Genomic DNA, 13695 nt, shown 5'->3' with positions numbered 1-13695 from the left:
TTTTTAATTATTTTTTTTATATTTCGTAAGTAAATAGAGAATATTTTTTCAAAAATATTTTTTTATAATCAACGCAAGCAAGGGTAGAAGTTGAAAGTGCAAGAGGGGGTGGAAGGAATGGATCCTTTTTAAACTTTTTCATCGAGTCTCTAGAGGTATTGTCAAATGAACAGATGTATAGTAAAAAAATGGATGAAGATAAAAAAAAAGTGCAAGGAATATATAGAAGAGACAAAAGTGATTGATGTGAAAAATATAATTCAGAAAAAAAAAAGACTTAAAATGATTATTTTGGAAAGACGCAACCAAGGTGGTGAAAAAGAAGAGTTTTTAGAGAAGAGGAAGTCTCATGCTCAGAGACTATTCCCTAGACGTGACATTTTGTGCTTAGAGCCACAAATGACCCCAAGATGAGCTTATGGTATGTCATGATTCTAAGATTAACATAAATCAATAGAAACTGAAATGTAAACGTGGAAGATAAATCTAAAATATCTTAATAAAGCCCATAAGACTGAGATTACTAATATTCGAAAGAAATAACATAAGTTGAATCTACACCCGACTGTCTTAAAGCCTCTACTAATATGATTTGCTAAGATAAATTCCTCCATAACTAACTCCAATTTTCTGAAACTAAAAGTAAATAACTGAAAAGAAGATATGAGGTTGTCTTCGGTGAGATGAAGACTTACCAAACTCTATTGCTCGCTTATATGAGATAGTACTAAATGTCAAAACCTATATTATCAAATAATATAGGCAGAAAGTACGTGGTTATTACTTTGAATGTATTGTGTATGAGAAATATGAATAGGAAACATGATATCTGGAACATACTGAATTAGTTAGATAGGTTAACAAATGACCAAGTAAAATAACATGAAGTTGAAGTATACTGATCTGAAATACATAAGTACAAGCTTCTTCAATAACTAAAAGGCTGATGGTTGGAGATACTAAAATTTATATAAATCATGTGAGCTACTACATGTAATTTAATTTACTAGCCCACGCTAAAAAGAGAGTGTCCAAATAGTTGCAATCGGAAGGGACTTAAAACTGAGCTAATGTGGATCCACTAAGCTACTATCTATCAGAGAGAAAATTTCATGGTGAAATATAGTTTTGGGACTAAGAGATAACTACTAAAGATCCACATATGTTGACCGAAAATCTTCATCCCTACGGCCACTTGGTGCCAAGTATACTCCCAGCGAATCATGTATAGTCTGAAAACAATAATAATCAGATAATACTAGATCATATTGTTAACTGATACATATTAAATAGAGAAATTAAGGGAAAGGCAATAAGTCTCGTTTTTATTTTTAGTGACAGATTGATCAAGAGCTGGTCAAATTCTCTTTAAAATGTAATTAACTAATTATGGGACAAAATTAACATTTTCAAAATTTTCTAATCTTTTATAAAATAAAAAAAATACACTTTTATAATTCAAATCCAAATAATTTAAAAGAAAAAAAAATCTTTTCATCTCCCTTCCTCTTTTCTCTCTCTTTTCTTCCTCCATTGGGGATTGTTCTTCTTCTTCCTTAGAAATTTTTGAAAATCTGTCGTTACTCTTCCTCTGCAGTTGTTACTCTTCCTCTCATCTTTCTGAACTGTAATCGTGTTCGACTAGAAATGGGTAAGTTATTTTTTTGAAATACTTTACAATTTTTGAAGTGTTTTTCTTGGGTTAATGAACAATAAAATGTTCTGTAGGTGTAAAAAATGAATAATTGACTTAATGATGTGTATTATTTATCATTTTTGAAAGAAAATCAACCAACTAAAAAAATCCTTATTTCGAGGAAATGTATCTGTAATGTTATCATTCAGTGAAAAGTCATTTTTTGTTGTTGTTGTTGTTCTTTTTTTGGTCATTTTGTTGATATGATTTTAGAAATATAGTGTTGTTCAGGCGTCCAAAATATATTTAGCGTATGTTGCCACATTTTAGTGATATGTTTGTCATCTGTTGCCACATAAGATTCAAATGTTGCAATAATCTGTACAGATATGTCAACATATGATGCATCTGTTGCTACATAAGATATATATGTTGCGCAACAACAGGTACATATGTGGCAACATAATGTTAATTTATCGCAACAGACTATCCATCGGTTGCAACATACTGCTATTATTATTTTATAATGAATTGTAAAATCTCAATATTTTTTTATTTACCTTGTTGATGAAATGATACAAGAAGCTTCATCCATGACAACAACTCAATGTTCTAACATGAAATGCTCTTTTTGTCTATGCGAAGAATGTAATCAACAACATGATTATTTTATTAGTCGTGTTAAAAAACTCACTGATATTTTTAAGGAAATGTCTCATAATATTGATGTGCAAAGATCCAAGAAGACTTCATGGACTCTTTCTCTTTCTCGTTTTATACATTTGGGAAGAGAATTGTATAAAACGAAGTGTATATAACGATTATATACAATTTGAATTTGTATAAAATGAGAAAGAGAGAAAGGCAAAAGAGACTTAGATAGAGAATATACAATTGAATCGAATAGTATAAAATGAGAAAGAGAGAATTATATACAATTTGAATTTGTATAAACAAGAAAGAGAGAAAGGCAAAGAAACTGGGCAAGACATTATTTTTATTATATAATTATAAGTGTATAGGACAAAAATATATGTATTTGCATGTGTATACACAATTTTCTCTCGCTTTACAGAAATGCAATTTATACATTTTTTTCGTTTCTATTTGTATAAGCGAGAGAGGCGAGCGATATTAGGGAGAGTGACGAGCGAGATCTGGGAGAGGGGAACATAAATATATGTATTTATATCATTTCCTCTTGCTTTATACAAATAGAAATAGATTTTATACACTTGTGTTTGAATAAAAGTGAGAGAAAACGAGCGAGAGAGGAGAGAGGAGAGTGGCGAGCGAGAGTTTGAGGGAGAGAGGTCTGACAAACAGTTTGCTACGGGACACAATTAAATCAAAGGGTGGTTATAGCAAGTAATTTGATTTATTAGTTTGCCATTATATACAATTTTCTCTAAACTATATGATATGATACATGTGCAAACACACGTGCCGTGAAATTAGTATATATATATATATATATATATATATATTATATTTTAAAAATCGTTTGTTTTTCTTCAATTAATTTGTGCATATATGTGGAGTTGTCCTTCTATTATTTTATAAAACTCCACATATATGCACAAATTAATAGAAGGAAAACAAACGATTTTTTTTTTTTAAAAAATAAGTAAATATAAAAATGTGTGTGTGTGTATATATATATATATATATTCACGGGTGGCAACTAATTCATCATGGAGTGGTTAGAACTTAAAAGAGAAATTTTGAAATGAGACTACCAAAGTATAAATTATAAAGTTATATATATATATATATATATATATATATTAGTAGGTTTGATAGAACATATTCATGCTTTGTTTGTGTCTTCTTGTACCTTATTCCACCATTTAATTCATAGACTTGCATGAATATGAATTGTTATTAAACTTATGGTCTAATTGACCATATAGAGTCAATTTTATTTTGTCTCAGAAAGTTATTTAATTTTAATTAGTTAGTTTCCTTAGTTATCTTAGTCGAAAATACTATTCTCAATACTTATTTAATTATGTGAAATCTATAAGTTTTTTAAAAATCAATAAATTAATATTTAGATTCATTTAGGGTTCAACTTATTTTAAACCCGACTCAATTCTTATCCATGAAAGCTAATAAGGATACAAAGTTGAGTGGTTTGGATGATCAATTATTGTAAATTGATTGGTCATTTAAATAGTCATTTTTTTTATTTTTCATCGAATATCTAATACTCATATTAAAATTTAACTAATCTGCATTTTCGTATCATATGACTCATTTCTAATGACGATATGTTAAATTATTTTTTTCTTTATTGCAACAAATCATAAAAGGGTATCACTACACGGGCATAAAATCATAAAAGGTATTATATATCTGAAAATTATTATTAGATAGATAAGAATACAATTATATCATGGTTAAGACTGTATTTGTTTTTCATCCCTTTATTACTCTTGTCTGGTCCCACAAATTATAATTAATATCCCAAATATTAGCATTAGATGAGGATTGTGATAGACAATAGAAGACCAAAAAGTCATCTTTCACTAACTCTAATAAATAAATAAAAAACAACTATTTTTTTGTCTTTGAACAGCATTAGAGTCCAAGAAAGAAGCAACAAATATCCTAATATATACATAATATTCTTGTGGTTGGTCCACATATGACTAATTTTTAATGCTAGCTTTTAAGCTTAGTCTATAGTTAGGGACATGAATTGGTATATTTATTTAACTTTGAAGATTATTTTAGAACTCAAAAATTAAATATTAGTAGTGCTTGTGACTTTAAGGCAATCCTTAAATTCAGGAGCAAAATAATAAGCACTCAAAACTCCTTTAGTTTTTACTTCTTAAAGAGCAAATTCAAAACTTTCTCACAATTTGCCTTTTGTCTAAACTTACAATTCTCTACCCTATGGATTTTTCATCTCCACCTTCAACTTCTCCCTATGTGACAGCACCAACAAGTCCAACTTCTCACATGGTGCAGTATTACCATAGTGCCCCGGCTAGCCCGGGTAAAAGGGTTGATGAGGGTGGCGATTGTGGGTTGACCCAGAATGACTTTGAATTTGAAACAAGCAAAAAGTTTGATACAAGTTGTGTGGAGTTTGAGACATGTCATGAGAACTTTGACCAGTCGTGGGACGAGAAAAGGAGAGAGAGAGGTGGCTCACTCCCCGAGATGGCATTCGCGGATGAACTTTTCTCTAACGGTCATGTCATGCCCCTTAAACTACCACCAAGGCTCCAATGTGAACGCGACATCAAGTCATATACTAGTCAACGATCGATTACATGCTCAACTATCTCTCCTAGTGCTATGGTTAAGTCCTCGTTTGCTCGACGAGACGTTGATCCTTTTGTTGTTGCCATGCAAAAGGTGATGAAGGAAGATAATAGGGGGAGGTATAGCACTCCAAATAATCACCATAGGCGCACAAGGTCACATTCACCATTTAGAACACAAAATTTGGAATGGACTATAGAGGAGATGAGAAAAGAAATTGTTTCCATGTCACCAATTCAACCTTCAAGCCCAAATACAAGAGAGCCCATAGAGTCTAAGGCCAAAGGAGCATCATATGGAAGATGGGTTCTAAACCATTCTATGACTATTGGGCCAACCACAAAAGAATCCAAGAACCCCAAGAACTTGCTTTTTGGAACAAAAGAGCCAAAGCTCAAGTCCACTTCAAATGGTGTTGCCCAAAAAACAAATGAAGGGAATGTGTTTGTGCAAACCAAAATACAAAAATTTAAAGGAATGCTAGTGAGATATGCAACATTTAGAAAAGAGAACAATGAAGGAAATATGATAAATACAATTTCAGCATTATGGAAGCCTAATTACTTCAAGAAGTTGAGTTTCAAGTTCAAGGGGAATAAAAAGTTTAATGGAGGGGAGTCAAAGTTGGTGATTGTGAAGTACAAACCAGCAATTTGTTTGGGTTATGGACTTGAAAGTCCTAGATAAATGTAGTTTTCGTTCAGAAATGTAAACATGAAAAACTCCTTGAACATTGTCGTCCTTGTGCAAGGATCACGCTAATCTTCTCTGTATCGTTCCAATTTTATCAGACAATATTTGTGATAGAATTTTTCATTTGAAAGGGGATGTGTAGTTTATGTTCCATATTTGTGACATTTTAACTTCAATGAGAAGTTTTTTTGTATCATCATTTTTAATATATCTAACAACAAATGTAACATAACAAAGATAGTTTTAGAACCAAAAATTTGCTAAAGGGTGCAAACTCCAAATAGAAAAACAAAAATTCTATCTTTTTATTAATCAAAAGAAAAATAAGTTTTTACAGTTGTAGTTATATTAGAACATAAACTTATTAAGTATTCCAATAACCAAGCTTCTTTCCTTTCATTGATCAACAGAAACCATTAAGGTGGATCAACAATCTAATTCCTTAGTACAAGAAGTTAACTAGAGCTTTAATAGATTTTACTAAACAAATCGATCTGTAAACGTGGTAATCATTTTACAAACATGTAGGATCAGTGTCGAAATAACTCCCCCCACTGATCACAAAACAATAGAAGTCGAAGTGGTATGCTGAAAATGGCTTACTTCCAAGTTCAGGTGTTAACTTCCTCACATTCTGAAGGTACAAATGTGGTTTTTGCCAACAATGGTGAGCTTGCAACTTACTCCAAGACATCGGATGGCCACAGGCGTCTCCACATAGAAATCTCTTCATTGCTATGAAGTTTCCGGATTCCTCCATAAAATCCATCAGCCTCATTCCCTTCCTCGCGATGATCTTTCCTATCAATGTGTGTTGTCCTCCACCGCGATCCATGAGTATACTGGTTGAACTCTAGCACTACTGTATCTGCAAGCACCACCTTGAGGATTAGAAACCATGACAAAAAACTACGATATAACAGCTTTGGAGTTGCAGAGTGTAAAGAATATGCGTTGCCAATGCATCAAAAGACATGGCATAAGATTTCGAGTAGTCAACTCATTTTTCCTTGGAACAGTAGATATCTACTAGACTTTCTGTTATTGCTTCATTCCCCTGACCCTTCTTCCTTTACAATGTTAGAAAAGTAGATCTGTGTAAACTTACATGAAAATTCAACAAATTGAAAGAATAGAACTTTAACAAATGAAGGGCTTAGATTGAAGTGGATATCGACGATTCACATAGCCAACTTAAAAATGAAGATAGTTTATTGATTAAATTAAGGCTTGAGGACTATTACCAAGTGATTGATTGATTCTCTGAAATGATTAAAGGTGGTGTTCAAAGTGAATATATGCCTAGTCACACCAAACTACCATCTCAATCAGAATGCCGTATTTTGCTTTGATACCTTTACCAAAAGATGAGTTTGAAATCTATATAACATGAAATGAGGTGTGGATATGGGGTCCAGAAGTTAATTATGTAAGAACTTGACGAACTCCACAAAAAAAAGAGAACTGGTGAGGAAAAGATAGGGAAAAAAAAAGTTGCTAAGGTAGAGTCCTACTTAAAGTTAAAGGTAGTTGTTTAGTTAAACCATGGGCCTTTTTTTCTCATTATTCCTACCGGATATCAAAACAAACCATAACGATTGTTTCTAGTCATGAGTTTTCCTATGACATAAGGGAAGAGATGTGAAGTTGTTACTAATAGTGAAACTTCACAACGATTGTAAGACTATGAAATTGAAAATCTTGAACAATCAATCTATATTTTATATTAATATAAGAGGGATCACTAATGCAGCTCCATAAGGAAGGATCATAGGCTGAGAATATTACAAGTCTCTCTCAGATTTTGCTTATATTATTAAATATGCTCCACTGAAACAGCACTTATGACCATGTTTGAAGAAAAAATGACAAAATGAATACGACTTGTCTTGTGTGACAAAAGATGAGCCCACATGCAAAGTGATGGGAGTCCAAGAGGGGCCTTTACTAAAGAAAAAGTCTATTTTGTGATAATGATGAATTGACAATCAAAATTTACAGCTAAGATGTCTTCTCATACTACATATATGTGTGAAAATCTTGAATGCACAACTAGGGAACTCAACTACAAGAATATGTGTATTGTAGTCCTTAATCGGGACCACAAATGAGACCTATGATCTTGATACTAATGGAACTGATGTTTGTGTTTCTTGTATTCTGGTCCGTTGAGTAATTGACTTAGCAGTGTATAAGGCGAAATCTTTGAATTTAGCCCATTTAAGAAGGCAATCAACAGATAACTGGTAAGTAAAGTTACGGCTGGATTTATCCAAATGACTTGGGTGTAAAAGTATATACATGAAAAACAAGGGGAAATAACTCACCATTTTCATGACAACGACAGTAATACTCATTTCCATCACACGTTTCCAAGTGGCCTACAACACCATACCACCAGCCTGCAAAATATGCCACAAAAATTCAAAGATTGGAAAAACCAAAGATAGATTTGTCAATATCATCAAAACACCAATCAATGTTCGTCACCTGTCCTAGAAAGAAATTGACAGTGGAATCAAATCAAAAAATAGGATGTCAAGTTTCTGCTAACCATGATTAGACTTTCTACCAAACAAGAAAGACTGGCCACCTTCTATCTTTCAAAAAAATGATAACTGCTCATAGCACTCCCAACATGTACTATTGAAAATATATTCAAAAATTTATCAATAAAAAGTTGTGGTCAATTAAGGCAGGTTTAAAATTTCAACACGTTTTGGGAGATCAAGTAAACAAGGACCTTTTGATAAAAAAAAAAAAGAGTAGTCCCCTTTCCTATTTGTAACACATCATCCACAAGACCACAACTAAAGAATCTTAGAGTATTACCTAACTTCACCAAGTAACTTAGGAAGGAAGAGGAAAGGCAGTAAAGGAAATACAACAACAACATAATCCCGCAAGTGTGGTTTCGGGAGGGTAGAATAGAGTGTACGCAAACAGTCCCGACCTTTGGGAGGTAGAGACTGTTTTTGATAGACCCTCAGCTCAACAGAGTGATAAAAATATATATAGTTGTTGCAAAACTAATGAAAATGCAAAAATGTCTGAATGGTTTATAGAGGAACAAACCATAAGGGAACTCTTTGTTTCTTCTCCATTGAATCTCAATGTGATCACCAGGGCATAATTCAGTCAAGCAATCAGAGATATAAAGATCATGTGGAGAGGTATCAAGAGGAGGTACTCTTAATCTATCCCATGTTACACCTGTCTCTATTGCCATTGCCCTCCTTCCATGTGGAGGATATCTGCAAACAAATAAGAGAAACAAACTGATTTCACCTAATTCATCAACGATATATATATGACAAGAAGATAGCATTTCTTGATCCCTTTTTAATTCCATCTGTAGTTTTTTGCTGATGACAAGTAGACTTACAATGAAAATTCTGAATGTATATTCCCAATTACCTGGCCTGGAAAGTGTCGGTTCTTCGACTATAGCTTAGCTCAGCATCATAGCAAGATAGCATAAAACCAACATGCCCATTCTGCACAATCTTAGAGATTACATTTCACTCACACAAAAAAGGTAAAAACTATTCAAGCTGAAGATTTAAAATCAAGAAAACTAATGATACCTCGCGATTGTAGACTTGAGCAGGGAACCAAAACTTGCCAGATTCAAGAGCAAGATACATAGACATGATTGAATCAACAACTGGGGGATCCTTTTTCTTGAAACTAGTGCTAGGATTAGATCTAACGATTGAAATAGGCCAAAACTGGGAGAGGTAAGTCATTAAACCTCTTTCTTTAGCCTGATTAAAGAAACTTGAATCCTTTCTTGAAGAAATATGCCACAACCACTCTCTATGAGCAGCAGGACCAAGAACTCTACCCCATTTTTCTTTCATATGCTTTTCCCAAAGATATTTACTTGTGCATTTCTCCCTCAAAGAACTACAAACACTTGCCATACTACAAAGTCCCTCAGGTGGGAGCCTCTCAAGAATACATTCCAAAACCAATTCAGGCAAATCCAACACAGACATTTCAGAATTTGCCTCAACATTCTCTACTCTATAACTGAAACTCTTCCTCCTCAGTGTCATCACATTTGAGGACATTAAAGATTCTAAAAATCCTTTCTTGAAAGGGTTCAAAATCAAGAAATCATTCCAAAACCATATTGATAACAATCTCACCTCAGAACTACTCCATAAAGGAAGTGGCTTAAGGGAAAGAGACTTACAAAGGAAAGTAATGAAAGTAAAGCAAGTTATCAATAAGAAAAGCATTTGTTAAAGTTGAAAAAAAAGTTAATCAATTTAAGCATAAATCATGTGGGGTAAAAAGATCAAAAGTTAGGTGACCAATTATATGTTAAAAGCAAGGTTAGTAAAATAAGTAGAAACTCAACTCATTTGTTTTACTCTTTCTCCTGTAACAATTATATAAAACTAAACTAATACCCCCCCTCCCCTTTCCTCAACAAAATACAGATATTATACTTCTATTAGCTTGACGAAGCCCACCAAAACAAACTGTGGGCCTCGCCAAAACTCTAACAAGACTGACTAAACAAACTCTATAACTATATACCCTTTTAAGGAAAATGGAAACAATGGATAATTGTGTTCACATAAAATAGCTAATGGGGAAAATAGAAGATTACCCTCTATTTATGTGCATACAAACAGAAGGGTTGTTCTAAAATGGATATTCCCACATCAAGAATCCATATGCACATTAAAGAATGGATTTTTTTTTGTACACAGATCTGATATGGGTCTCTGACACCTGGAAAAATCCCTCAATAATGAAAAAAAAGAGGAGATGAGTCCAGATACAAAGACCCCTTTTAATCAAAATACCAACTTTTTGTGCACCAAGATCTTTTCTTGGAAAAATCAAATCTTGATATATGAAAGAAAAGGGAAAATATGGAGAAGAAGAAAAGGAAGGATGATTGAGAAAGTATATTAACCAAGTGGGGTTGTCCCCTTTTCAATCACCCACCCCTAGATTCTTGTTCATCAAAACAAAAACAAAAAAAATATGAAATCTTGGAAAAAGTGTACTAAGGCCAAGAACCAAGGAGAAATCAAAGGAAAATGATATGTGTGGTTAATGGTTAAAAAGAGAAGCTCATGGATTGGTTAGTTTTTGTGCTGTTTTGTGGATTTCAATGCAATATCCCCCACACCCCACACCTCTAATGGCTGCCACTCACCTCCATAAACAAGTGGGAGGAAATAGCGGCTACACCAGTAAATTCAATTATATGGGTATTCCTTCCTTTCATTCAAATTCATGTGGCAGCCGACAATTTTTGATCGAGTGATAAGTATTTTTTGATGTTTAATTAGAATCTTCGAGTTTTAGTCTCTCGTTATTTTTGTTTTTCACTTTTTAATGTGAATTTAAATTTACATCAGAGTTCAAAAGTCATTTTTGTTTCAGATTTAGTTGGACTTCAAGAGTTGTCTTTGTTAGGGAGACTTTATCCTCAATGCAAATTTGAATTTAGTTGACTCAAATATGAGTATCGAACACCGGATGTAAAATCAAATAAAAAAATCACGTGGCATATTTTTAAAAAAATATACTTTTAGAAAAATGTCACTTTTGTATAACAAGAATAATATATAGCTATGTAAATATTTAATTTTTTTTTTTTTACTTTTTAAACTCAACACCAAATCAAATGATCGTTTCATAAATTGAGATAATAATATGTATTATTCTAGCTATGATATTGTAGCATACTAATATTAATGATAAATAATTGAAAGGCAATAGAGTTTAGCAACTACCAAAGCCAATCATGAATTTGTTTTCCTTTTTTGGGTTTATTTGTTAATGCAAGGAAGCATATACTAGTTGGTATCAAAAATAGAAAAGAAAAAAAAAACTTAGCTAGTAGCTTCTATATCTTCTCTATGTACTTTCAACTTTATCTTAGATTTTGTATCAAATCACAATAAAATATCAATACTAAAAATCATTGCAATAATACTTATGCATGAGCTATAATCACTAATTACATGTCAAATGACTAATATTTTTTTAAAAATTAAGTTTTTATATATATTTTAACCACATCGCCAAATCCACAAGCCGTACACAAACCTGCAAAGATAAGAAGATATATTAAAATTATATCCTTATACGATCTAGAAAAGACTTACACGTGGTGTTCATTTGTCATAATTCAAATTATCGTGACTGACAACCACATCAATTCTTCAATAGGCAAATCAACACTTAACAACTTAATCCATACAATCATCTAGCAGTTTTAGCCAAAATAGTGAGAAAACAACATGATTAAGTCTGCATCTTAAATAAATAAATATATAGATAATATATATAAAAGTCTAACTATTACAACTTTAGATACTAAAATATTTAACAAACAAGTCAAACCTACCTTGTATGCCAAACACTACACGTACCCCCACTCTAAGGTTTCATTCCAAGACCTTGGCCACCTTAACTCTAGCTTCTTTTTTTTCTAAATCACTTTAACAGATACACTAGATATATTTGATATAAGTTACACTAGTGATGAAATTAATATTAAATACACTAATGAAATTAATCATATCAGATACAACGTATGAAACTGATTTTGGATATGCAAGATATAAAAAAAATATACTAGATACTTAGACACAAGAAATTGTAAAATTTAGATATATTTTGAAATATATATATATATATATATATATATATATATATTGTGAAATAAGGACACATATAAGTGGTGAACAAGAAAGGAAGAGAGACGAGCGAGAGAGGAGAGAAACAAATACATTCACTGGTTGCGAGCTGGAGCTGCCATAGCTTATGGCTATAGCAATGGAAGGGCCCCAGCAGAGAGAAAGTTGATGGCATCGAGGAGGAGAAAAAAATGTCCCAAGAACGATATTTGCACATTTGTAACTTATAAGTAAACCAAAAAAAAAAAAAGTCAAAAAGGGAACTAACTATTCAATTCATAAACCAATAAAAAGAAAAAAGTCAAAAGAGAACTAATTATCCAATCCATATACCAAAGGGTCAAAAGGAAACTAACATTCTAATCCATCAAATTTCTTACTCTCCAATAAAAAAAACAACATAACAAAAACTAATGAGTCAAAGTCAACTTCCTCTCTAAAGGGGAAAAATAGCAACAATTGTGATTCAGTGATAAAGATTTCTTTATCTTTAATTAGAAGGTGTTCAGTTCGAGCTCCATACGAAATCAGTTTTGTAAGAAAGTATTTTACCTCTCAATGTGAGACTTTTCGATGCAAATCCGAATTTAATCCGACTTTTCTGTTAATCTCACTCACCTCTTGACCATCGAAGGAACGATCAAGAAAGTATTAAGATCCAAGGAGTTGTTGACTATTAATTGATAATGTCAGTGTATTCCCCCACATGCAAGGCATGAAGGTGTATATGACATTTAAATGGCCAATGATTCGTTGCTGATTTTAAATCAAAAGATAGAAATAATTACATTTCTTTTGAGATTGTAATCATACCAACGGACGTTCTTGATCGAATGCTAAACCAAAAAAAGAAGAAGAAGAAATACAAGAAATCATCTTCTCTAATTTTCATCTATTAAGTAATAATATCAAATGAAATATGATGTAATTCACAATTCTATTTGGTAAATGTAATAACCCTAATGAACAAGGTTGCTATAATGTAAAATATCAGCAAGTAATGTGAGATAAGTTTATTTAAATAGCTGATTTAGTTCTTTTTACGTTCATTAAAAAAATATAAGATAAAGTTTACTGAGTTACCCTTTTTTGTAATAAAGGTAAAATATTTCTTCTTCTTAAATGAAGGCATACTCGTTTAATGTCAAAGGTATAATTTGAACCATTGTCAACTTTAGTCTTGAATTTTTAAAGGGGAAAAGGCTAAAAAATGCCCTTAAACCGTGTGAAAGAAACAAAAATGTATTCCATTTATAGTTTAACTCAAAAATGATTTTACCGTCAATATTTTGGTTCAAAAATGTCTTTAAATTATGCGAAAGGAACAAAAATGCCCCTGTATGTAGTTTGGTTCAAAAATGCTCTTGACTTCAATATTTTGGTTCAAAAATGCCCTTATTGTTATTTAATGGT

General features: G+C 32.1%; 2 protein-coding genes and 1 non-coding gene across 4 annotated transcripts; 1 reads left to right on the top strand and 2 right to left on the bottom strand.

Moving 5' to 3' along the window:
* Nucleotides 1-4382: 4382 nt before the first annotated feature.
* LOC104644748 (uncharacterized) lies at nt 4383-5807 on the top strand. The gene has a single exon (XM_010314945.4). It carries the CDS (start codon nt 4541-4543, stop codon nt 5600-5602), a length of 1062 nt encoding a protein of 353 aa, XP_010313247.2. The 5' UTR covers nt 4383-4540; the 3' UTR covers nt 5603-5807.
* LOC112939949 (U6 spliceosomal RNA) lies at nt 5624-5726 on the bottom strand. The gene has a single exon (XR_003244477.1). It is a non-coding gene; the product is annotated as a U6 spliceosomal RNA (small nuclear RNA).
* An 82-nt stretch (nt 5808-5889) lies between the features above and the next one.
* Nucleotides 5890-12672, bottom strand: LOC101262987 (F-box protein At2g32560). Of its 2 annotated transcripts, none has more exons than XM_010314944.4 (5): nt 9196-12672; nt 9026-9114; nt 8684-8862; nt 7936-8010; nt 5890-6476 (listed from the first exon to the last, which is right to left on the bottom strand). In XM_010314944.4, exons 1-5 carry the CDS (start codon nt 9853-9855, stop codon nt 6289-6291), a joined length of 1191 nt encoding a protein of 396 aa, XP_010313246.2. In that variant the 5' UTR covers nt 9856-12672; the 3' UTR covers nt 5890-6288. The 2 variants fall into 2 exon arrangements, with proteins under 2 accessions (XP_010313246.2, XP_004250900.2); XM_004250852.5 differs by having other exon boundaries at nt 9026-9105.
* Between the last annotated feature and the right edge of the window lie 1023 nt (nt 12673-13695).

Source organism: Solanum lycopersicum, chromosome 11, assembly GCF_036512215.1.
Source record: "Solanum lycopersicum chromosome 11, SLM_r2.1".
In the NCBI taxonomy this organism is placed as follows: Eukaryota; Viridiplantae; Streptophyta; class Magnoliopsida; order Solanales; family Solanaceae; genus Solanum; species Solanum lycopersicum.
Note: the sequence above shows the minus strand (reverse complement) of the source record. Positions and strands in the feature narration are given on the sequence as shown.

What these genes read in the sequence shown, in the direction of transcription:
- LOC104644748 (XM_010314945.4), top strand. Translation starts at nt 4,541, where the DNA reads ATGGATTTTTCATCTCCACCTTCAACTTCTCCCTATGTGACAGCACCA.
- LOC101262987 (XM_010314944.4), bottom strand. Translation starts at nt 9,855, where the DNA reads ATGCTTTTCTTATTGATAACTTGCTTTACTTTCATTACTTTCCTTTGT. An exon ending in ACCGACACTTTCCAGGCCAG is followed by an intron (nt 8,863 to 9,025) that starts GTAATTGGGAAT and finishes ATTTGTTTGCAG; the next exon opens with ATATCCTCCACATGGAAGGA. An exon ending in CTGTCGTTGTCATGAAAATG is followed by an intron (nt 6,477 to 7,935) that starts GTGAGTTATTTC and finishes TGGTGCTTGCAG; the next exon opens with ATACAGTAGTGCTAGAGTTC.